This window comes from Xiphophorus couchianus, chromosome 4 (genome assembly GCF_001444195.1).
Source record: "Xiphophorus couchianus chromosome 4, X_couchianus-1.0, whole genome shotgun sequence".
NCBI lineage: Eukaryota > Metazoa > Chordata > Actinopteri > Cyprinodontiformes > Poeciliidae > Xiphophorus > Xiphophorus couchianus.
Window position 1 is genome coordinate 8214765 of NC_040231.1, and position 21922 is coordinate 8236686.

Here is a 21922-nt window from a genome sequence, read left to right on the forward strand (position 1 = left end):
CGCACCGTATTGTTTCACTGTGATTGTGGTGTGTTCAGGGTGTTGTGTAGTGTTAGTTTTCCTTCTCCACATGTGATTTTGCATGTAGGCCAAGCTTGAATTTTGTTCTCATCTGACTAAATCAAACTGTTCCAGTTGTTTGCCACGTCTCCTACCTGAATGTGATAATCTTTCAAGAAAACTCTGCTAGGTTTTCTGCCAACACTGGGTTCTCTTCAAGGAACTCTTTCATAAAGGCCACATTTGTTGAATCCATGATTACTAGTTGTCCTGTCAACAGATTTTCCCACTTGAGCTGTGGATCCCTGCTGTGTCTACAGGGTTACCACAGACCTCTTGGCTGCCACTCTGATTGATGACATCAATTTCATTTTAGTTGCAATGTGTTGGTTGGTTTGCAGATGTGCCATTCTCAATCTATTTCTGGAGAATGGATTGAACAGAACTTTGTGAGATGTCCAAGGTTTGGGATACTGTTGTATAACTTAAACCTACTTAAAACTGTAGGTTATTTGTGAAGGCAATATGTTTCACTGGAGTTTATTTTGGGGCATCAAAGTAAAGTGGACAAATACCTTTGCACTCAACAATTTTCTGATTTTTTTTTTTTTTATTTGTAAAAAATGTAAAAACCTTCTACAACTTTCCTCCCACTTCACAATTGTGTGCTACTATGGTGTTGTACCACTTATAATCCTATTAAAGTACATTAAGGTTTGTGGTTGTAACATGACAAATGTGGAGAAGCTAAAGTGGTGCATACTTATGCAAGACACTGCATTTTATTCATTATCAAAAAATATACCTTTATTTTCTTGTTGGAAATATTAGTTAGATTGGGCGTATCTTGATTCTACTTGGCTCAGATCTGAATATCACACAAGGAAAGAAACGTTTTTGCCAAAAATAATCAGCTTTCCTATTGTTGTTTTCTGCAGATAATTATGGATTAAAGTGAAATAGGTTAAGTAATTCATACATAAATAAATTTTCAATATTTTAAAATAAAAATAAATGTAATGTTTCTTAATACTTAAATAGACCAGAAAATATGGAAAACAATTAATATGTCAAGTTATTTTTTTAAAAAAGCAACAAAAAAAAGCATGAGGGTCACTACTGAAATTTTCTCACTGTGTAACTGATCCTATTAGTTTAATCTGTTTACGAGGAAGTGTGTCAGCAGTGTGTGTAGAGTGTAGGTGGATGTTGAGCTGCAGTTTGAGTCCCTTTGAGAATTAAATGAACTATATGGAGGTTGAGTTGTTTTTCTACATCTGGTCGGCTCAGCATATTTGCATACCAAACAGCAGCTGGGGTTACATCAGGGGCTGCAGATTTCTAAACAATCCAACGTGTGCACTTGTATGTATGTTTTGATTCTCTTGGTGACGCTTAGTTTCAGTGTCTTGTAGTAAATAAGGAAATGCATTTGTGAATTTATTTACAATAACTGAGCATTCTTTCTTTAGGCTGCACAGCAGCAGTTGTCCAAGAAAGAGATTGAGGATCTGTTGCGACGTGGCGCCTATGGAGCCATCATGGATGAGGAAGACGAAGGGGCCAAATTCTGTGAGGAGGACATTGACCAGATCCTCCAGCGTAGGACGAAGACTATCACAATTGAGTCTGAGGGACGAGGATCCACTTTTGCCAAGGTAAACAATACTAAGGAGAAAAGTGTTTCAGTACTAATAACAAATATCATACTTACTCCCAATTCTTGTGTAATTTGCCAGATTTTCATCCTGAATCAGCAAGAAATCTGAAAAGTGTGTTCAAGTTAACTTTGCTTGTGCTTTCAGGCCAGCTTTGTAGCATCTGGAAACCGCACAGACATCTCTCTGGATGACCCTAATTTCTGGGACAAGTGGGCCAAGAAAGCTGACATTGATATGGATATGGTCAATGGCAGAGTAAGTGCCGCACTACAGTGGATGCAGATTTAAAAAAGATGAGCCTTTACTTGGACAGTGTTGAATAAACCTAGAAGGTTGATTTCCTGAAAACATGTCGTCCTCTCCACCACAGAACAGCTTAGTGATCGACACTCCTCGTGTAAGAAAGCAGACGAGACCTTTCAGTGCCACCAAAGATGAGTTGGCAGAGCTGTCAGAGGGTGAAAGTGACAGTGATGAGACCAAGCCTAAGCTCAGAAGAAACGATCGCCTCAACAGTTACGGCCGCACAGAGTGCTTCAGAGTAGAGAAGAATTTGCTTGTATATGGGTGAGTTCAATACAAGTGTTTGATTACGTTCTTTGATATTCAGTGGCTTTTCTGTTGATCTGATGGCTACATAAACACGGTGAGCTAATGTCTTTGGCCAGGAGATAACATGACTAACAAAATCATCATTGGAAATTTCACACTGGATATTAAGGACCTTGCTCACTTTCTCTCTAAACTCTGGAACCTTGATTTCTAAATAAAAAACAAGAGTTTCTTTCACCTGAAAATAAGCGCAATGACAAAGATGTTTGGCGGCTCTAGTCCAGGTTTTCACCTGAATCAAACTTTATCAAACTCTTGAATGGACTTTGTTTCAGAATATCCTCAAAGCTGACGTTACCCTTTTGTGTGTGCCTACTTTTCTACCATGGTTTTACCTTTCACTTAATTTTCCATTAAAGTGCTCAGATTAATCACTCTGTAAATGGAACAAAGTATTTTTTTTTTATTTTACGTCAGCAGTTCTGACAGGTTTTCTTTGACTGTAAGCCACATTCAGCAAAATTAGCAGAAATAAACACTGTAAAAACTGTATTACTCTGTCTGTAATAAATATAACAAGTTCCACTTCTATTATTTAGTTATTGCAGTACATGATATTTTCTATTACATTTTTTACATGAATTGAAATTCCCACCAGAGCAGTTTGACTTAAACATTTTCATTTTCTAAATGTTTTTCTGGCGTTTTATTTTTCCAGATGGGGTCGATGGAAAGACATCCTCAACCACGGTCGCTTTAAGAAGCAGCTGACTGAGTGGGACGTGGAGTCCATCTGCAGAGCCCTTCTAGCTTACTGCCTGGTCCATTATCGGGGCGATGACAAAATAAAGAGCTTCATGTGGGACCTCATAGCGCCGACTGAAGACGGGCGCACCAAGGAGCTGCAGAATCACCTCGGTGAGTGTTTTCCGTTTAATTTTATTAACTGATTTTATCTTAAAACTAAACCTTTTACCCCTCATTGGAGCACAAAATGATTTCTCCTTTTTCTCCCTCTAGGCCTGTCTGCCCCGGTACCTAGGGGCAGAAAAGGCAAAAAGATGAAGACCCAAACTAGTTCTTTTGACATCCACAAAGCTGAGTGGCTCCGGAAACACAACCCTGAGCACATGCTGCAGGACGATGGCTACAAGAAGCATCTGAAACATCATTGCAACAAGTAGGTGTTCCGCTGCCAGGCAAGCTTTTATAAATATTTTACACACAACTTTGTAGAAATTTTAATACTTTATCCAACGAAGTGTACTCTGACACATTTGATTCTTTGTAATAAGGGTAGAGTGGATAAGCCTTTATCTTCATCGATAAGAGTTTTAATGTTTTGTAGCAGACAACTCATTTTGACCGTTTATTCCTGGGTAATTTTTCTCTCTTCTGGGTGAGAAAGTGTTTGTTCTTCATGTTTAAGCCTTTAAGCCATTATAGTAACTAGCAGGTGGTCATTATTCTCGCCCAACTGCGATTGTCTTCATTTATTTCTAATAGAATGGAGGCTAAATGAATAAAAATACAATTTGCATGTGGCTCAGATTTTGACGGTGGCACTGCCAAGCCACAGTAATTAGGAAGCACTCCAACTTCTGTTGGAGCTGACAGCTTACTGATTGATTAACAAACGTGGATAGCATCAAAAATAGCGGCCCTATTAAATCTTATTAATCTTCAGACCAGCTAATGGCTATCATAGATCTTTCTTATTTTAAGCTAGAGGTGAGAAGTTGGCTATTATTGAAACGTTTGTTTGACATATAAAAGCTAAATAGTGTCTCTTCTCTTTAGGATGGATTCATTCGCTCAGTGAGCTTTGGGTGCAGAGTTCTGCAGCTTCCATAGAAAGTTCTCCATTGTGTCTTTGTCCAGTAGTGCTGAATCTCGTGATTGTGTGATGTGTGACATGCCGGGCAGTTGGGGACACACGCTCTGAAGAGTTTGCTGACTTGTGCATTCTCAGTCGGAGGACCTGGAATGTGACTGGTGGTCTGGGGGTGAAGGGTTCGCTGGTATCCTCAGCAGGTTTACAGAAGCACATGACTCCTGTGTAGCAAAAAATATATCTAATGTATTTCTTTCTGATAATTTAAAAATAAATTAACATCAAGGTCATACCTGGAATCACAAAGCAGATATTTTACTGCACTTTTGGACATTGGTAAACTTGAGTGTATTTTATTAGGATTTTATGTGACAGACAAGCACTTGATTGAAGTAGAAAGAAAATTATTTATGGGAATGATATATATATATATATATTTACAAATAAAAGCCTTAAAAAGTTATACTCATCCTTCTTTACAGTGATACCCCGTTATAAATTATTACATATTCAATTGCTGTTAGAAGTCACGTAGATAGGAAAAGGAGTAATTTTATTTCAGTATAAATACAGCTGCTGTATGAAGGACTCAGAAGTTTGTAATGCCTAGTTTCCACTAAGCGATACAGAATGTTTTGGTGAGGTTTGCTGTGCCGTTTCATGTTTTCCATCACCAGCGGGACTTTACCTGGGGAGGCGGTAAAGTCCCAAAATGTGAAAAAAATTTCAAGACCGTCAAAAGCAGACTTGGGTTATGAAAACGGTATCCAAGCTTTGTACATTTCATAGTCGTGGTGTTAACTCCGTCACCTGAAAATGAGACAGAGTGGGTAATCGTAGTCTAAAAGAGAAAATCAGCTAAGAGGCCCATAGTTACTCTGGAGGAGCTGCAGATATCCACAGCTTAGATGGGAGAATCAGTCAACAGGAAAACTATTTGTTGTACTCCCCTACAAATCTGGCCTTTATGGGTATGGTTATTGTCAATAAAAACAGTTTCATCACTGCCATGTTTGAGACAGAGTAAAATGTGCAAGAATGGGCTCTTGCCCAATAACACTAAAATAAAAAGATTTTCTGAGCTACATGTAAAATGCTGCGTGTGAAGGTGAAATAACACTTCACTTAACCCTGTACACACCATTCACATGGTGAAGCATGGTGGTGGCATCATCATGCTGTGGGGATTCTTTTCTATATCATGGACAGGGAAGCTGTTCTGAGGCGACGTAGGGTGGATGGAAATGATTAAAAGGTAATACTGGGACGAAACCTAAAGACGCAGCAAAAACGTTGAGACCAAGGTCACACATGAGAAGCAAATCCAATTAAGAAATGTGACAAGATTTGAAAAATGGTTCAGCTTGTGCTGTTTTTATTTGCGAAATTACTTTAATCTGACAGATATTTTCCAAAATTTTAGTCTTGAATTTTTACAGATGTTTGCACTATATATGAAGTCCGGCAGAAATAGCTAGTGGGAGGGATACTCTTCTCTAAAGCAGACCACTGCCTACGCCTTCCCTCTCGTCACTTGTTCTCACTAACTCAGGTCTGTGATTACCTCTCTTGTTGACTTAGAGGTTTACCAGAGGGTTGACTTCAACCCTGCCATGCCACCTCGACCAAACAAGGAGGAGTCTAGTTTTTCTTCATGGCTTTACTGTGTGGCAAAGCAAAGCTTACAGTGTTTTTGAAAGAAGTGTGGGTAGAGACTTAATATTTACCCTAATAAATGCATCGGGATCAGAAATAAAAGTTTAAAAGGTTCTTTTGAATACTGATTTGTATTTCTGCTTTCTGTTGTCCAGAAAATATTCTAAATTTTTCTTTACATAGAAGGTGTCACTTATTTTTTTAAATCTTCTTTACATATATACGCTCCAACAAAATTTAAATGGTTGCACATAAGAAGGATTAAACTTCATTGGCATGCTAAAAAAAACAACTTTTACAATTTATGAAATCCCAATATCACATTTTTCCAAAAGCGATTTAAAGGCATCAAGACAGACTTTCTTTAAAATCATTTTAAGTGGTCATATTTTTTTCTGCATCTGGAAAAAAACCCTCTCATATCATGCCAGTTTTATAATGTAGATTGGCACTCCACAGTTCCCACCACTTCAGCGCGTCTCCACTCCAAGCTGACGTCTGTGATGTGCGATCATGCATTATAGAGCTAATGTCTCCCCTGTGAGTCACGCTGTCTCTGGCTTGTCAGCCTTAACTTCCCAGCCTTCCTCTCTACAAGACAGCTGCAGAGAGATGCTGCTGTTTTACGATGTTGTCTCAACTGTTTCACCAAGTCAATTGATCACACTGTTTTCTTATTCAATGTTGCTTAGACGTTTAAATTTTGCCTGACCAAATAGGGGAGTAATGTAAGGAAGTTTCATAAAAAAACAGGGGAAAATTCAGATGTATTTTTGATTTGAATGTGTGAGTACAGCAGTAAAATTGTTGGACTGTGACTGTACAGTACAAGCTTTGGATTACAGCTCGATTGTCACACATTTCGCTCATTTGCATTGTATTTAGTGGGTGTGTTGGATCTGCTTTCTCAGCGTTTTGTGGGTGGACGGGGCTTTGTTGTGACCAGCCGGGTTTTCTCTCCGTAGGGTGCTGCTCCGGGTCAGAATGCTCTACTACCTGAAACAAGAGGTGATAGGAAGTCAGGCCCAGAAGGTGCTAGACGGCGGGGACTCCAGGTGAGCTCATCTTCAGCATATTTAGATGTCCAGCTCAGATGCCTCCACTCAAATAAATTATCTCTCACTGAACTTTGTATGGGACTTTTAAAAATAATTTATATACAAAAGAAGCAGAAACTGTCCTAAATCACAGCGCTGCTAGTTAACTTTAGACACAAAGCTGAAGTTTAAGAGGTCAGATGGACTGTTTAGATTTCATACATTTACAAAGATGACAGTAAAGCTGCTTAAAGCCAACAGTTTTAGTTTGAAGCAGCCTTAATGTTGAAATAGTTTTTTCTCTCTGGGTTGAACATGTGTGCATTTGCATCTAATATCAACTGGTTGAAGGTAGAACACATTCATAATATTCTTTGTAATGGATGCACAGCACCCCCTGCTGGTGAAATTAGTTTGGATGTGTTCAACCTTGCTATGTCTTTTTGAAACCATAGTTGACTGTAAAAGTAGGAGTCAAGGCTTATTTTGTGTTGTGGGATTAATAATAAATCTCTCTGCAATGGGTTAGTCTTTTTATTAGCAGCAAATTGAGGCAACATGATAAGAACGACTTTTATGTTCTGAATAAAAAAAACAGCACTTAAAAAAATCTGCATCTCAACAAAATTGTTTATAAAAAGTTAAACCACCACAGATTCATTACATAAAAATTTTAACCAATTATTTTTGTTAATTCCAATTTATATCAGAAAATTAGTCAATTAAATATGACCTGACAGTTGTTCTCAGACAAAAAGGGACAACTTTCATATAAAGGGTGGTAGCTGATTGTTCAGAGAATGTTGTGTTCAAGTATATTAATGGAAAGTTACGTGGAAGATAAAAATTGAGTTGAAAAACTTGCATAAACAGTGATTTCTGTAGAAAAGATTTTCTTTAGGTGAATGTAAATTTTGCATTTTGTTTGGTAATCAAAGTAGCAGTGTCTGGAGGAAGAGACACAGAATCCAATCTGCTTAAGGTCAGATGTGACGTTTTATAGTCACTGATGATCTGCTTGTGTCGGTCTATTGTTTCCCCCCACTTGTTACTGTGTGTAAAAGATATTAAAATTGATTAAAATGCCTAGTTTGTGTTTGTTTCTCTATGTGGATAGTTTTCCAACAACTTCCTCTCCTTATATCACACAGTGAGGTAAAGATCTGGGTGCCAGATCCGGACCACTCAGAGCTGCCAGCCCTTTGGTGGGATGCAGTCGCCGATAAATGTCTGCTGCTTGGTGTCTTTAAGCATGGTGAGAAACTGAACAAGGAATACTATTTGTGAAAATGAAAATCCTCTAACTTATTTATCAAAATTTTGCAAGAATTAGCATTGTAGGACACTAACTCATCTACATAAGTCAAATAAATTTGCTTTATAACCAGAACTTGAGTTCTTTGATACCAGTGGGAAATTAGACAGCTTGTGTGTATTTCCTGATCACTATCCACATGTTTCCATGCATTATCTTTTGCTAAATTTGGTGTGTGTTTGTCTTTCTGCATGCTTCCAGGGTATGAGAAGTACAACACTATTCGTGCAGACCCAACTCTGTGCTTCTTAGACCGCGTCGGGCGACCGGATGAGAAGGCCATCGCTGCAGAGCAGCGAGGCAATGACTTCATGGATGGGTGAGTAGACACACCGCACCAACATGTACTCTGCTTGTACCCTGTTTATTAAAACCTGCATAATCTGCAACAATAATCTGAATGCAGGGATGTGGATGATCCAGAGTACAAGCCTGCTCCAGCTCTTCTGAAAGACGACATGGAGGTAAGTCTACAAAATATACAAATTAAAAGGTCATGTCAGCTGTAACATTTTTACTAATTAGAAAGATTAAGAAAACTTTATATCCTACTTTTTGACAATTTTGTGATTATTTGTCATCCCTGCATTCTCACTCAAATGTGAGCTTTTAGCATTTTATTTAAGTATGTGGTATCAGAACCCCATTATGTTTGACTTGAAAGTAATAGTTGTCATTATTACGACAGCTATTCACGCTGTGGTGTGTAATTTCTAATTTGAAAGTGGGAACTGTGTCAAGAAACTTCCATAACGATTTAAAAATGAGCTTTCGCTGTATTCTAAGATGCACACAAAATATTTTTGATGAAAACAGCATTCAGGAATATTTTCTGACATTGAGAAAATATTCAATATCATAGTCATGTATCTCATGACAAGGACAGGAGGATTTAAGAAGAGGCTGAGGTTGGATTCTGTTTAGAAATTACCACCACTTCTAAGATTAAACCCACAAGCAAGTGTGTCCTGCACCACCACCTTCTGGCTTCACTGCTTTAATCTTTTCAACATTTTCAAATATTGACATATTTGCTATATTGACATATAGCATGGCAACTAATTAGGTTTTCAGGTAAAGTGGGATTATTAAAATTCAACTTGTAAACAACATGATGGGCTTGGACCAGAATGAAATACTCTCAGTAAGATAACATTAGGTAATGCAATTTTTCAAAATTATTTTAATAAAGTGTGAAATCGTCATTTTTTATACCATGTATTTATGATCTTTTTAGACATAGACTAAAGCAGTACTAAATTTCGCAGTAATTTTCAACTGAATATATGTTCTGCTGTTGAGTAACACTGGGAGTTTAACAAGCTGGTATCAGCTGGTTAATTAGCTTAGCTATCTGCTCTGGTAGAGCCAGCAGTTGAATCCCAAGTAGACATCCTGTTTGTTGATTGCCAGCTGTTGTTTTAAATATTTTAAGCAATTGTTTGTTTTGTAAGCCAGTGAAACTTTACAACATTCATAAATGTATCAACATATGTTTTAGAGAGAAAAAAAAAAGATCCATGTTGGGGCCATTTGCTTTGAAGCCTAAATGTGGATAATCAAATCCCGGTTTGAAATTTTATTTTTTATTTTTTACTGTTTTTATTCAAAGTTAGCAGTTTCTGACAAGTGCAACTGTTGTTGTATTACCACCTTAGATGTGTGGTAATAATATGTTTACTTTTTTAAAGTCAGTTGTGTCTAAAATGAGTTTGTTGTCCCGCAGGATGACGCCTCTTCCCCTGGAGATTTGGTCGTCTCTGATAATGCTGGAGGTGGGTATTAAATCTTTTCAATCCTGAGTGGAATTATCACGATTTATTAAAAGCAAAACCTTCCTACACAGGACAAATCTCAAAGTTTGAAGGAGAAAAACAACCTACTTCTATTTTAATGGCTAAAAATAGGATTCTATCTCTATAATTTTTGTTCCTACAATTAGACGCACCTCCAGTGACGGAAGGCCAGACTTCCTACTGGCCCTCCCCCTCAGTGTTGACGGCCAGACTGAGACGACTGATCACGGCGTCTCAGCGCTACACCAAGAGCCGGCAGATCCTACACATCCACCAGACTCAGTCCCAGTCTCAACCCCAGCAGGCCATGATGCTCTCTGCCCCCATCTGCCCGCTGCCCCCCACACTCAAAGACACACTCAACCCCAAGATGGCTGCAAAGATTGAACGCCAACAGAGGTCAGGAAGCAAATGAAATGCATGAAAACTGAAATATTGACAAAAACAGAAATCCAAGACTCATGTTACGCATTAGGATTCTCATCTGATTATTTATTTAAATGCCCTTCTTGCAGGTGGACAAGGCGAGAAGAGGCCGATTTTTATCGGGTTGTGTCCACTTTTGGTGTCGTTTTTGACCCGAACCTCGGGCGATTTGACTGGACCAAGTTCAGGGCCATGGCCCGGCTGCACAAGAAAACGGACGAGAGCCTGCAGAAATACCTCTGCGCCTTCACTGCTATGTGTAGACGAGTGTGTCGCCTGCCACCCAAAGATGGAGGTCAGAATCTTATTTGCATAAAAAACATGCATGACTTGTTTTGATTTAGCCTTCTGATGACTGTGAATGATCAAATTAAGTAATGAAAACTGGGAATTATTGAATCTATAATGACAAGCTATTTATGTTTCTGATGTTGATTTAAATTTTTTACAAGTTTGTTTTTTCTATTGTTTCTTTTCTTTGAAAACTATTCTAGTTTCTAGCATAAACTGCCTCATAATAAGTAATACATTCATAATGTCAAGCTTTAATTTCTTATTAAGATTATTAAGGAACAAAACACTTTTAATAAGGGAAATGTTCTAATTGAATAACCTCATAGTGAGAAAAAGTGTCTAGTCAGAAAAGAAACAAAGCATTAATACTCTTAATTCTATTTAAGTTTACTTAGATTTTAGTTTTTGCAGTGTACTTAGTTTATTATTTTTTACAAACTTGAAGAAGACCAGCAGAGCTATGTGCCACGTTTCTCATCTGTATGACATTGTTTTATAGAGAAGTCTGTGGTAAACAAGTTGTGCCACCAGTTCAGAGGTAGCCTGGTGATGTGGTTAATCATTAGCCGGAAGGCAAACAGTGTGACGCTTAAGCTGTAGCCACAAACAAACCTTTGGGTTGTACCTTTAGAGCAAAACCGTCATTTCCTCCTTTTGTTCCAGATTCTGCGGTGGATCCATCCCTGACCATCCAGCCAATCACAGAAGAGCGAGCCTCTCGTACCCTGTACAGAGTAGAGCTGCTTCGCCAGGTCAGGGAACAAGTCCTCAGACATTCACTGCTGTTTGAACGTCTGTCCCTGTGCCAGATGAGCTCCGACTTACCCGTGTGGTGGGAGGCCGGAACTCACGACCGCGACCTGCTGATCGGCGCCGCAAAGCACGGCGTCAGTCGGACGGATTACCACATTCTGAGAGACCCCGATCTGTGCTTCATGGCAGCCCAACGCAACTACAGCCAGGTGAAAGCCGCACAGCAGCAGCAGCAGCAACGCACAACAACCCCGCTCCTGCTCCCTCAGTACCAGGCTGCCGGACCGTTACCGACGGGCTCCCCGCTGCCCCCGTCCACCCAGAGAGACCCAGATCCCTGTGGGATTGTGCCTAAAGTGGAAGAAGCCTCAGAAGAAGAGGAGATTAAAGAAAGACAGGGGGAGAGCTGGAGCCCCCCGCAGCCTCCAGCGACTCCGACAGGCCTGGAGGAGAAACCCGTTTCTGTGGCGAAGGACAGTGAGAGGCAGATGGTGGCGGCGCGCACCAAGCCGCTCACACCCAACTCCACAGAAAGGAAACCCAAGAAGGCGAGCAAAAGGGGCCGCAGGGAGGCCCGGCGAGGCTCTGAGTCAGACTCAGACGGTTCCTCCTCGAGCTCTTCATCACGATCTTCTTCATCCTCATCTTCATCTTCTTCATCCTCCTCACATTCCGGGTCCAGCTCTTCCTCTTCCTCCTCATCTTGCTCCTCTGGCTCTTCGTCGTCATCGTCGTCCTCCTCCTCCTCTTCTGATGACAGTGAAAGCGAGGGAGAGGAAGCAAAGAAGAAAGGTGAGTTACACCGATTTTAAAGAAATAATTCTTCCTAGTTCTCAATTCAGTTTTTTTTTTGTTTGTTTTTTTACTTCCATTAGGGTTTCTAGTCCTTCTAAAAACAGTCAAGCACTGTTTTTTGGGAATAATTTAAGGTTTTTTGGTGTCTGGAAAATAAACCGTTTCAAAAACCTCCGGATTGTTCAGTCAAATTTGACAGGCACTTTAACTCCAGTAAACCCCGTTACCTACTCAAACGTGTTTTGTCGGCTCGTTTATGCTGTACAATGGCTGCTGGAAACACAAATGTTTTGTTGATTTACCATTCAGAAACCACATAACATTCCTGTTGGTTGTGCTGGAGGCTGTACTTCTGCTTTTCAAAGATGTACATTTCTATAATTTTGCAGCCATTGTCACCTGCAAGTGGATTTAAAGTAACAAGAGACCCTAAAACAGTTTATTCTGAAAAGAGCTCAGAATAGGCAGAACTGACCAGATGGAAATCCTAAATTCTAAGAATAATTTTGTGCAAGAAATTGAATGAACATGTTTTGAATAGCCCATAAACCTATCCTAACCTGTTCAGCTTTACAAAGTGTTAAAGTTTGAGTTGGATTTTTATTGGGTGTTTTTTTCACAGTGCCTGTAACAACAAGTGTTAAGGGTTTTGATGAGGACAGCGTGGCGTCCCTGAGCACCACACAGGACGAAATGCAAGACTCACATGTGTCTGAGAATGGAGTCACAAACAACTCCACCCATCCTTTCCAGGGTGGAGGCTACATGTTGGCTGCATCGTACTGGCCCAAGGTAAATAACTCCTGTTTATAACTCCTGGGCGATAAAACAATTTGATAGATAAATCAAAATTTTTGGTTTTTGAAAGAATTAAAATAAGGAATGTAGAGCATCTTATGAAATTTTACAATTAATAATTAATAGAAATACTTAATCCTTTAACTTCAGCATGAAATTATTATCAGGACTTTGAAATGATCATTCAAACAATTGTCTATTTTGAAGAAAGATCTACATAAGCTGAGCTGCTCACATCAGATCCTGATAACTAAGCATCTCTCCCCATTAAAACAACTTTTTTCTTGTAATTTTAAGATGTTTTTTCAAGTCAAATTGTCAAAATATTATTACATCCTTGTAATTAAACAAAACTTCACCTTGTATAGAAGCAATGATTGAAATAGATGCTTTTTGAAAACATTTTCTTTAATTTGTAATTACTTTTTCGAAAAGAAAGCAAGTAAAAAGAAAAATTTATTCAAATTTGAGATTTTATTTTTAAGCCACATTGCCCATGTTGAATGAATACTAATTGTGATTGTAATTGTTGAGTGAATAGTTTATCAGATTTTAGAGTTTCTAACTTTAGTAAATGCTATCACCCATTGCAGAGTTATTTTATTTTGATACTAATCTCTCATATTGCCTAACATAACTGCTTGGGTTGAGGTGCCAAGGGGTGAGTTTTTTAAAAATTATTATTAACTTTTTATTTTGATTTGACTAGGACCGTGTGATAATCAACCGTCTGGACAGCATCTGCCAGGCCGTGCTCAAGGGCAAGTGGCCTGGCCATCGTCGGGTTTACGAGCCCGGCAGCACGGTCGCCTCCTTCTATACCACCAAACTGCTGGACAATGCCAACAGCCTGTGCGAGGACCCCTCTGCCTCTCCACAGGGGTCAAAGGTGACCAAGCATGTTGCAGAAAACAAGGAGTTCTCAGTAAAGCTCAATGATGTATGTTTGATTTCTCAATTCCTCGCTCCGTCCCCCTCCCTACGCTTCAGCCCTAACTGTAGGACCCCTTCCTCTTCTCTGCCATGACCGCTGTTAGCTGCCGCGTTCAGCATGTCTCTTCGTTCTCCGTCGGCCTGCTTTCCTTTGAGGATGATTAGCGGTTTGTACTGCCTGGCAGGAGGAGAGATTAATTTAATAACAGCCTTCCCCTCTTTTCCCACACACTCTATTTGAATTGGGCTCTCAGGCTGTGATTACACGAACACAAATCATTCAGTCATGAGCGTATGATAAGCTTCTGTTTGAAGCCTCTGCGCTGAAGGGGTCTTGCCTATAATCTAACTGGAATGGGAACTTCTGCCGTTGGTGGTTTTGTCTAATATGCTTGTTGGCAACATGGCTATAACCCAAGGAGGAATCATATTTGCTTGTACTTATTTTTTTGATGCCGCTTTTTGATAGAGACTCCAAAAAAGCTGTGGTTTTTCATTTCATAGCTGCTTTTTACCTTTAAATTGGGACATTACATGCTGACAGCAGCTATCTCTCTGGCATGGCTTCTCAACACAGTCCAGACTACAAATAGACTTCACCCACTGCCTTGCTCAGCACTACCCACTGTGTGTTCATGTGTCCCAGCACTACTAACAAACAACAACCTGAACAGTGTTTTCTGTAATTGTTTGATAAATGTGTGTTTAAATTTTGATAGATTAGATTTTAAACTTTTAAAAGTTAAGGCAAGAGGAATAAAATGGGATATAATTTGTATTTTGTTGAATAAATCAAATAACAGTATAAACGAGAACATCCTAATGTGATCTCTGATGAATTAAAGGTCATAGATGAACCTTCTAGGTATTTAATTTTCATTTTTATTTCATGAGTTTGCCTTTCCTCGAGTCATCCCTCATGATCCTGTCTGTGTGTGTAGCAGGAAGGAGGTCTGAAGCTGACCTTCCAGAAGCAGGGCTTGCCTATAAAGAGACCCCTAGAGTCTGAGGAGGGCCCCCAGGCCCAGCAACAGTATCTGGCCCGGCTTCATGAGTTGCAGAGCGCTTCGGACACAGGCCTGGCAGACATAACCAAGCCTCAAAGCTCTTTCCAGACTGGTATGATCTCTTTTGTTTGGTTTGGGGGGGGGGGGGGGGGTTAAGTTGGAGGATAAGCTGGATATGTTCAGTGTTTGTGTTCTTCATCTGCCACTAGATGGCAGCATATATGAAAGGTTTTTAGCACCAAAATCATGTTTTTGCTGTGCATTTCTTCCTGTTAACAAATTGCTGTATTTAATTATGTTAATAGAAAGTTTGGTGGAAGGATAAAACACCTAACTTAAATTGCAGTTTTGTAATTTATAATAAAACTGAGGCAAAACTTTTGAAGTTTCTGAAAATGCCAATTTACTTTCTTTCAATATACACGATGACAAACATGGTGCCTTTCCTTCAGTTACTCCAGGTGTTAGTGGTCAGATGAGGTTGAACGGAGTAATGGACGGCCAGCCAGTGGTTAAGAAGCGACGGGGGAGAAGGAAGAATGTAGAAGGAATGGAGCTGCTCTTCATGAACAGGAATAAATCATCTGCTACTCCTGACCCGGTAAAATTTCTTAATCTCTCTTGTTAATATTCTGCAAATTGAACAAAAGAAATCCTGCAAAGCAAGCTGTATGAGGTAAACTTTAAATAAAATCAGCATCATGTTCATATGTCTGTCAAGGTGGCTCCAGGATGGGGTGGAATCGGCCAGGTGGGCATCACAGGAGCTGCTGCACAAATGAACTCCAGTCAGATCCCTGCAGACACAGACACCAGGATCCCCGTCATCAACCTGAAGGACGGCACCCGACTGGCAGGCGACGACGCTCCCATGAGGAAAGACCTAGACCAGTGGCTTAGGGAACACCCAGGCTTTGTCGCAGATACAGGAGCTTTTATCCCGGTTAGTACTGATTATTTTTATTATTTTCATCCCGTTCTAGGGCACTGATTCATGTTGGAACGCACAGTTTACTGAAATATTCCCAACAAGTGTGTTGTTGTTTTGTTTCCAGGGAGTAGGTAAGATGCAGATGCAGTTCCACTTCCAAGATGGCCGACCCAAGCAGAAGCGGCACCGCTGCAGGAACCCTAACAAGATCGACGTCAACAGTTTAACTGGCGAGGAAAGAGTCCAGATCATAAACAGGAGAAATGCTCGCAAGGTGAGTTTGTGTCTGTTATTTATTTTATTTTTTATTTAAAGTGTGCCCAATTTTCAGTTTTTTTACAAATAAAACTTTAAAAGATTAATACTTATATTATTGTCTTCTATTTAGCTTCATCCATTGCCCCATTAATTAAACAACCAGCTAACAAGCTCACCCCAATAGCATGATGTATAAACTACCATCACCATGCTTCACTGTGTAGTGTAGTATTGGGAAGCTAAATGCATATCAATCACTTGGCAGATTTTTAATAGCAAAAACTCTAAATATGAGTAGTTTTTCTGTGTGTAAATATCTGTGTTGGCTGTTGTTCACATGGGTTGTTTTTTTTCCTCTTGTGTAGATCGGTGGAGCTTTTGCTCCTCCTCTGAAGGATCTGTGCCGGTTCCTTCAGGAAAATCCAGAGTATGGGGTCCCACCTGAATGGGCTGACGTGGTTAAACAGTCGGTGAGTCATCGTAGTTTTGTCACAATTTGCAATAATAAGTCCTGCATTCATTAGTATTTTCAATTGTTTTAAAAAAGCATTAATTAAAACTAGAAAATGTATGTCGAAATTTAAACAGGGCCTGCCAACGTGTGCCCCTCGGTTGGAACCCAATGTTCTGATGCTAAAAATTAGCATCAATGCTAATTGTAAGCTACAATGTACTCAATAGCATGTGGAGAGTCATAAGCATGTTGTGTAACATGGACTTACTCCGTTCAGTATTTTAAAATTAATGTATAAACTAAAATGAGCCAAAATGCTAATGTTAGCCTAATTACTGCCAATGCCATGTGGGGTATCACTAGCACGTTGTCTTACATTGACTTCCTTCATACAGTGTGCTAAACATGCTTAATAAATGTTAAAAATAACTAAAAAGCTTATTTTAGGGAAAGGGCTAGGGAAAAGGCACTGCCTGCTAATGTTTGTACTAATGTTAATGCATTTTAACTTTGCTAAAGTAAAAATCAGATGTTTACTTCGTGGCACTTGGTTACCAGAAAACGCGATCATCTCTTAGCAACAGATTAACAATAAATATTGTTAGTGTTCAAAAAACATAAAATTTCTTCTGCTCTTTTGAAATACTACTTATCTTATTGTAGGAATTCTGCAGTTGGTGAATCTTGCAGAATTCACCAAAATGTTTTTTTTTTTGTTTGGTTTGTTTTGTCATTGGTGGTAAACATGTTATAAAATAGACATTCAACTCAAAAGTAAAAATCTGATTTCTATTTCGTGGCAGTTTGTTACCAGAAAAAAACAGTCATCTCTTAATACCAAATTAATAACAAGTAATATTATTGTTTATAAAACAAAAGTTATTTTGAAATACTGCTTATCTGCTTAGACGCAACAAATTTAGAGTTGGCAAATTTTACAAAGGTAAAAATCTCTGTAGTTCTCTACATCTCTGCTCTTCTCAGTGTTCTATTTCCATGGTAATTTATCCTCTCTGAAAACTATCAAGTGTGAGTGAAACACAAAGGGGCAGACAAAATTCTGTCTCCTTTTTGAGTATAACTGACAGAAAACGGTGTCAGTTAGAATTTGTTTTGATTTGAATTTGGCTCGTTTTTTTGCTTACTTCGCCATGGTTACTTGAAATGCCAACAAAAGTAATAGTACCCCTTATGGAATCATGCCTCACATGTTGAAATATATATTGTGAGGGGACACACAGCAGTATGAGCTGCATTAACGGCGAAAGGAAGCGCCAGTTATCTTGAGGTGTACAATAATAGGTGACTTCTATGCATTGGATAGGAGAGCATTGAAATGCCTTGCAAAGCATTGCCATTGCCCCAATAAGTTACATTCACATTCATGGTTGTAAGAAACTGAGCCCGTTTAATTTTCCTTCTAAGCCTGTGCATCTGTTGTGTTTAACTAGGGTTATCTCCCTGAGAGCATGTTTGACCGGATCCTGACTGGACCCATCGTTCCCGAGGAGGTGAGCCGACGAGGACGCCGACCAAAGAATCCCCTGGCCAAGGCAGCGGTGGCTTCGGCGGCTGCAGCAGCACCCAGCTCTGCACCTTCCGCCCTGGGTTTAAATTCCCTGCTGGCTAACGGTCTCCTCTCTGGCATGGACCTCGGCAGTCTGCAGGCCTTCCAGCAAAACCTCCAAAGTTTACAGTCCCTGCAGCTCACTGCAGGCCTCATGGGACTGCCGCCAGACGCCAGCAACCTGGCCGCGAGCAATCTTGCCGCCATGTTTCCCATGATGCTTTCTGGTATGGCCGGATTGCCAAACCTGCTCGGCATGAGCAGCATGCTTGGAAAGCCTACTCAGGAAGCTGCGGGAGGTTCCGAAGAGAAGACGAAGGGAACCGACAGCAGCGGAACATACGAGCCGTCTAATGCCCCCTCTAACACTTCGGAAACCAAAGGAGAAAGGACAGAGGACGTAAACACGACTCCTTCCTCCACTTCCAGTTCTGCTTCCTCTGCCACCGTCACACCAAGTGCTTCAGCTGCCTCTGCAGCCACCAGTCACCCACTTTCTCTTAACCCCTTGTTACTCTCCAGTATGCTTTACCCAGGGATGCTTCTCACTCCAGGCCTTAACCTTCCTGTGTCTGCCACACAGCTGCAGAGCTCAAACAGTGACCCTTCAACCCTTCCATCTGCTGCTGCTGCTCCTCTTCCGTCTGCCCCCGCAGCCTCCCATTCCTCCCTGACTGAAATGGAGCAGCCGTCAGGAAAGGAGGAAGAGGAGGAGGACGAGGCGCCTGAGGAGGCTTTGGACGACGAGGAAGAGGATGACGAGGAATCTGCAGAACCGAGAGAAAACAGCGGCCCTGAAGGTTCAGCAAAAGCCGAGTCATCTTCGTCAGAGTCCGGGAGCTCGTCCTCATCCTCTGATGATTCGGACTCCAGTGACGAGGACTGAACCTACGAACAGAAAATGAAAAATTTATTTATGTATTGCCTAGAAATGTAGACATTTATTCACATATATATGGATTTTCCAGCACTTATGTTGCGATTTCTTTACGTGTAAATACAAGAACTAACTACGTTGTGTAAAAAAAGACTGTAAAAACCTTTTTAAAAAAAACTGACTTAAAGGAGCCAGAAAAAAAATGTCCATGTCTATTCACAAGGTACAGTCTTGTATTGAGACATTTTGCATGCCAGACTTTGGTAGACTTTCTGAACTCTGTGAACTTGTACCACCTGATTATGTACAATTGCAACAGAAGAAAAGGCATTATTGTAATTATGTCAGGATTAATTTTATTAAAAAAAAAAAAGATGAAACTACATCAACTTGCTCGTTGAGCAGTACTATTAATATATTTTGATTGTTTGGGGAGGGAGGATTGACACTTTTCAAACACTTTGGTTTCACTTGTAAAATAGCCAGTACATTTGCAGGTTTGTTGACACTTTGGCTTTGCAGATGGATGTTGGATAATGTCAGCAATAACCTGGGCAGCTAATGAATGTCACTGAAGCTGTAGATTCTCTCATCTGCCATGTTTCCACCCCCAGTTCACAATTCATTCATCCTATCCCTTCCCTTCTTTTTTCTTATTCAGGTTAGAGACAGGATTACACGTTGAGTGGGAAATGTAGAATGTTCACAATCAGAAATAATTTGACAGTAGAACATTTATTTGCCTACTCCCTAGGAATGACACATTTTAGTTTGTAGTTCCTCAAATAAGACACAAATATTCACTTGTGTAATTGTTAGTTGACATGATCAGCTATTGACAGATATTCAGTTTCTACTGTGTGCCAAAAAAACTGCCCTTTTACCCTCAGATGTCCTGAAAGTGTTGTGGATATTATTCCTTAGATCCCATTGTATTTGACTGCATCTTTACCTCAGCTTTGCTAAAAGAGTTGACTTCACTGTGCAGATGTACATATGCATGTCTGTCTGTTTCTCCTGGACTGTGTGTGAATGTGTGTCAGAAGCCAAGTTTCCCCATCTCCTCTGTGACTATGTTATGCCGTTTCTCCCTCCACGCCCCGGTAACTCCTGCTTCCAGACCTTTTCCAGTCTGAATGTTTTTGTGTTTATGGAGCTTCACTAGTTTTGACTTGTGAACACCACATTACAAGTGTTCTTTTTTCTTCAAACATGCCTCTTCGGGACTTCAGGAAGGAAGTTTAATGTGTTGCATGACAGCCTGTGGTGTTAAAAGTACAAGTGCCACAAGCACAACATGGATCAATCCTGTTTAAGACTGTATTGATTGTTCATTATAGCTGAGTATTAAAGTTAGCGTTGGGTGGGTTTGCTTCAGGAAGGGCTTGATCATTTCAATTTGCGTTGCTGGGAGTCTGCAGCTTTGTCTCATTTTATCATTCACAAAAAATGTTTTGCTGACAAACTGAGCTTCAGCTAGATGTAGAAGTGCCCTTATCCTGCACCTCATCCTCCCATAGAGCCGCTCACTCACCATGCTTGTGTGTTTCCTTCAGCTTTCCCCGCGCACATTCATTTTAGAGCTGTAACCAGGTTACACATAAACACTGGACTACACTCGAGCCGAAGTACCTTTTTGTAATCTCTGGCACAACAGTGCTTGCTCTAGGACTGCTGTTACACCGTTGACTGTTAGATATTTCCAAGGAGAAGGGCCCCCTGGATAAACTGTTGAATTCCTAAGTATCTGTAGCACCTCTCCTTCTCTCTCTCTCTCCAGTGGGCTTAATGATAATAATTTTAAAAAATTTGCGAGGTCTGAACACAAAGACTGAAGACACGTCAGTTTTCTAATGTTGCTTTAAAGTGGTTTTCTTGTATGCCTGCTCTATATAGACCTCATCATGGTTTGCTTTCAATGCAACTTGCATTTTTTAATGATTACTAACAGTATGGTATTTTTCTATGTCTGAGCAAAACATACCACTGTCATTTTGTATATCTGCACCTCTGCTCTGTTTTAACTGGTAGTGCCCTTATGCAAACACCCAGCCACTGCTCCGTCTGCTGTAAGCCACTGATCGAATGATTATTTGCTGCCCCTCAGCGACGCCTCAGTGAATTGATTTGTGTGCTAGGGCTTGCAACAACAGAAGTGGGAACGCAAAAGGACTCAAATTGGAAATGTTTGAGTTCATAATGTGGCTTGACGCAAGTAAACAGAGACCAATATGCAAGGGGAGTGACAAAACACTACTGCTGTAAAAGGAGGACACGATGAGCAAACGTGGGTTTTGTATTTTTGGTTCAAGCTTGATAAGACCGTAAAATGTCACCTTGGTCAGTTTGTCTTTATTTTTCTCATTGGAAAGTTGTAATTCTTGCAAGATGTGGTCTGTGTAGTCAAAATAATTATTGTAGTGCAGGAAAATGCGTCTTAAAGTAATTTGTAATTTATTGGATTACTTTCTATGAAGTTCTATAGAGGAAATTGAGGTTTAATTATTTTTATTAAACATATTCTTCTGACTATTCATCCCATGTGCCTGTGCGTTTTACTTTGCCTGATGGCTTTTTTATTAATGTGTTCAGTTCTTATAGAAACATATGGATTTCCAGTTGTCTAAAATTATTTTCTTCTTCCAAAGTCTCTTCAAGTAGGTTTTTAAAAAAGCCTAAATCAGTCATTTGTAGTAATTCCAAGGCTTATTTTATATTTCTATTTTTTCTTTATATTGATGCAAACATAAATGAGCATATTTATTCATTCAAAATTAGTCATATATCTTGCTATTTATTTTTCTAATGCATTTTCATAATCATTAATGATAGTGGTAACTTTGTGATGCTTATCCCCTCAATTTAAACAGCTTTCTTCACAGTTAATAAATAGCAGCAATGATTTGTCTAATGACAGCTGTTCATTTAAATACTCCATTCCATTAAGTGGCATTTATATTGAGGTCCATGCAGTTTTA

General features: G+C 39.8%; 1 protein-coding gene across 10 annotated transcripts in view; it reads left to right on the plus strand.

Moving 5' to 3' along the window:
• chd9 (chromodomain helicase DNA binding protein 9) overlaps positions 1 to 21480 on the plus strand; it is an 88351-nt gene extending 66871 nt beyond the window's left edge. For 6 of the 10 annotated variants that reach the window (XM_028015032.1, XM_028015034.1, XM_028015037.1 and 3 more), the window contains exons 18-38: positions 1473 to 1658; positions 1806 to 1916; positions 2032 to 2228; positions 2932 to 3131; positions 3234 to 3393; positions 6669 to 6758; positions 7892 to 7995; positions 8257 to 8374; positions 8462 to 8519; positions 9782 to 9830; positions 9998 to 10250; positions 10367 to 10572; positions 11235 to 12116; positions 12742 to 12911; positions 13627 to 13857; positions 14792 to 14969; positions 15310 to 15458; positions 15579 to 15800; positions 15913 to 16062; positions 16412 to 16516; positions 17952 to 21480. In XM_028015032.1, coding sequence (XP_027870833.1) covers positions 1473 to 1658; positions 1806 to 1916; positions 2032 to 2228; positions 2932 to 3131; positions 3234 to 3393; positions 6669 to 6758; positions 7892 to 7995; positions 8257 to 8374; positions 8462 to 8519; positions 9782 to 9830; positions 9998 to 10250; positions 10367 to 10572; positions 11235 to 12116; positions 12742 to 12911; positions 13627 to 13857; positions 14792 to 14969; positions 15310 to 15458; positions 15579 to 15800; positions 15913 to 16062; positions 16412 to 16516; positions 17952 to 18953 — 4821 coding nt within the window. In that variant the 3' untranslated portion in view covers positions 18954 to 21480. The remainder of the gene's footprint in view (positions 1 to 1472; positions 1659 to 1805; positions 1917 to 2031; positions 2229 to 2931; positions 3132 to 3233; positions 3394 to 6668; positions 6759 to 7891; positions 7996 to 8256; positions 8375 to 8461; positions 8520 to 9781; positions 9831 to 9997; positions 10251 to 10366; positions 10573 to 11234; positions 12117 to 12741; positions 12912 to 13626; positions 13858 to 14791; positions 14970 to 15309; positions 15459 to 15578; positions 15801 to 15912; positions 16063 to 16411; positions 16517 to 17951) is intronic. The other 4 variants (XM_028015031.1, XM_028015033.1, XM_028015035.1 and 1 more) reach the window with 4 other exon arrangements.
• The last annotated feature ends 442 nt before the right edge of the window (positions 21481 to 21922 follow it).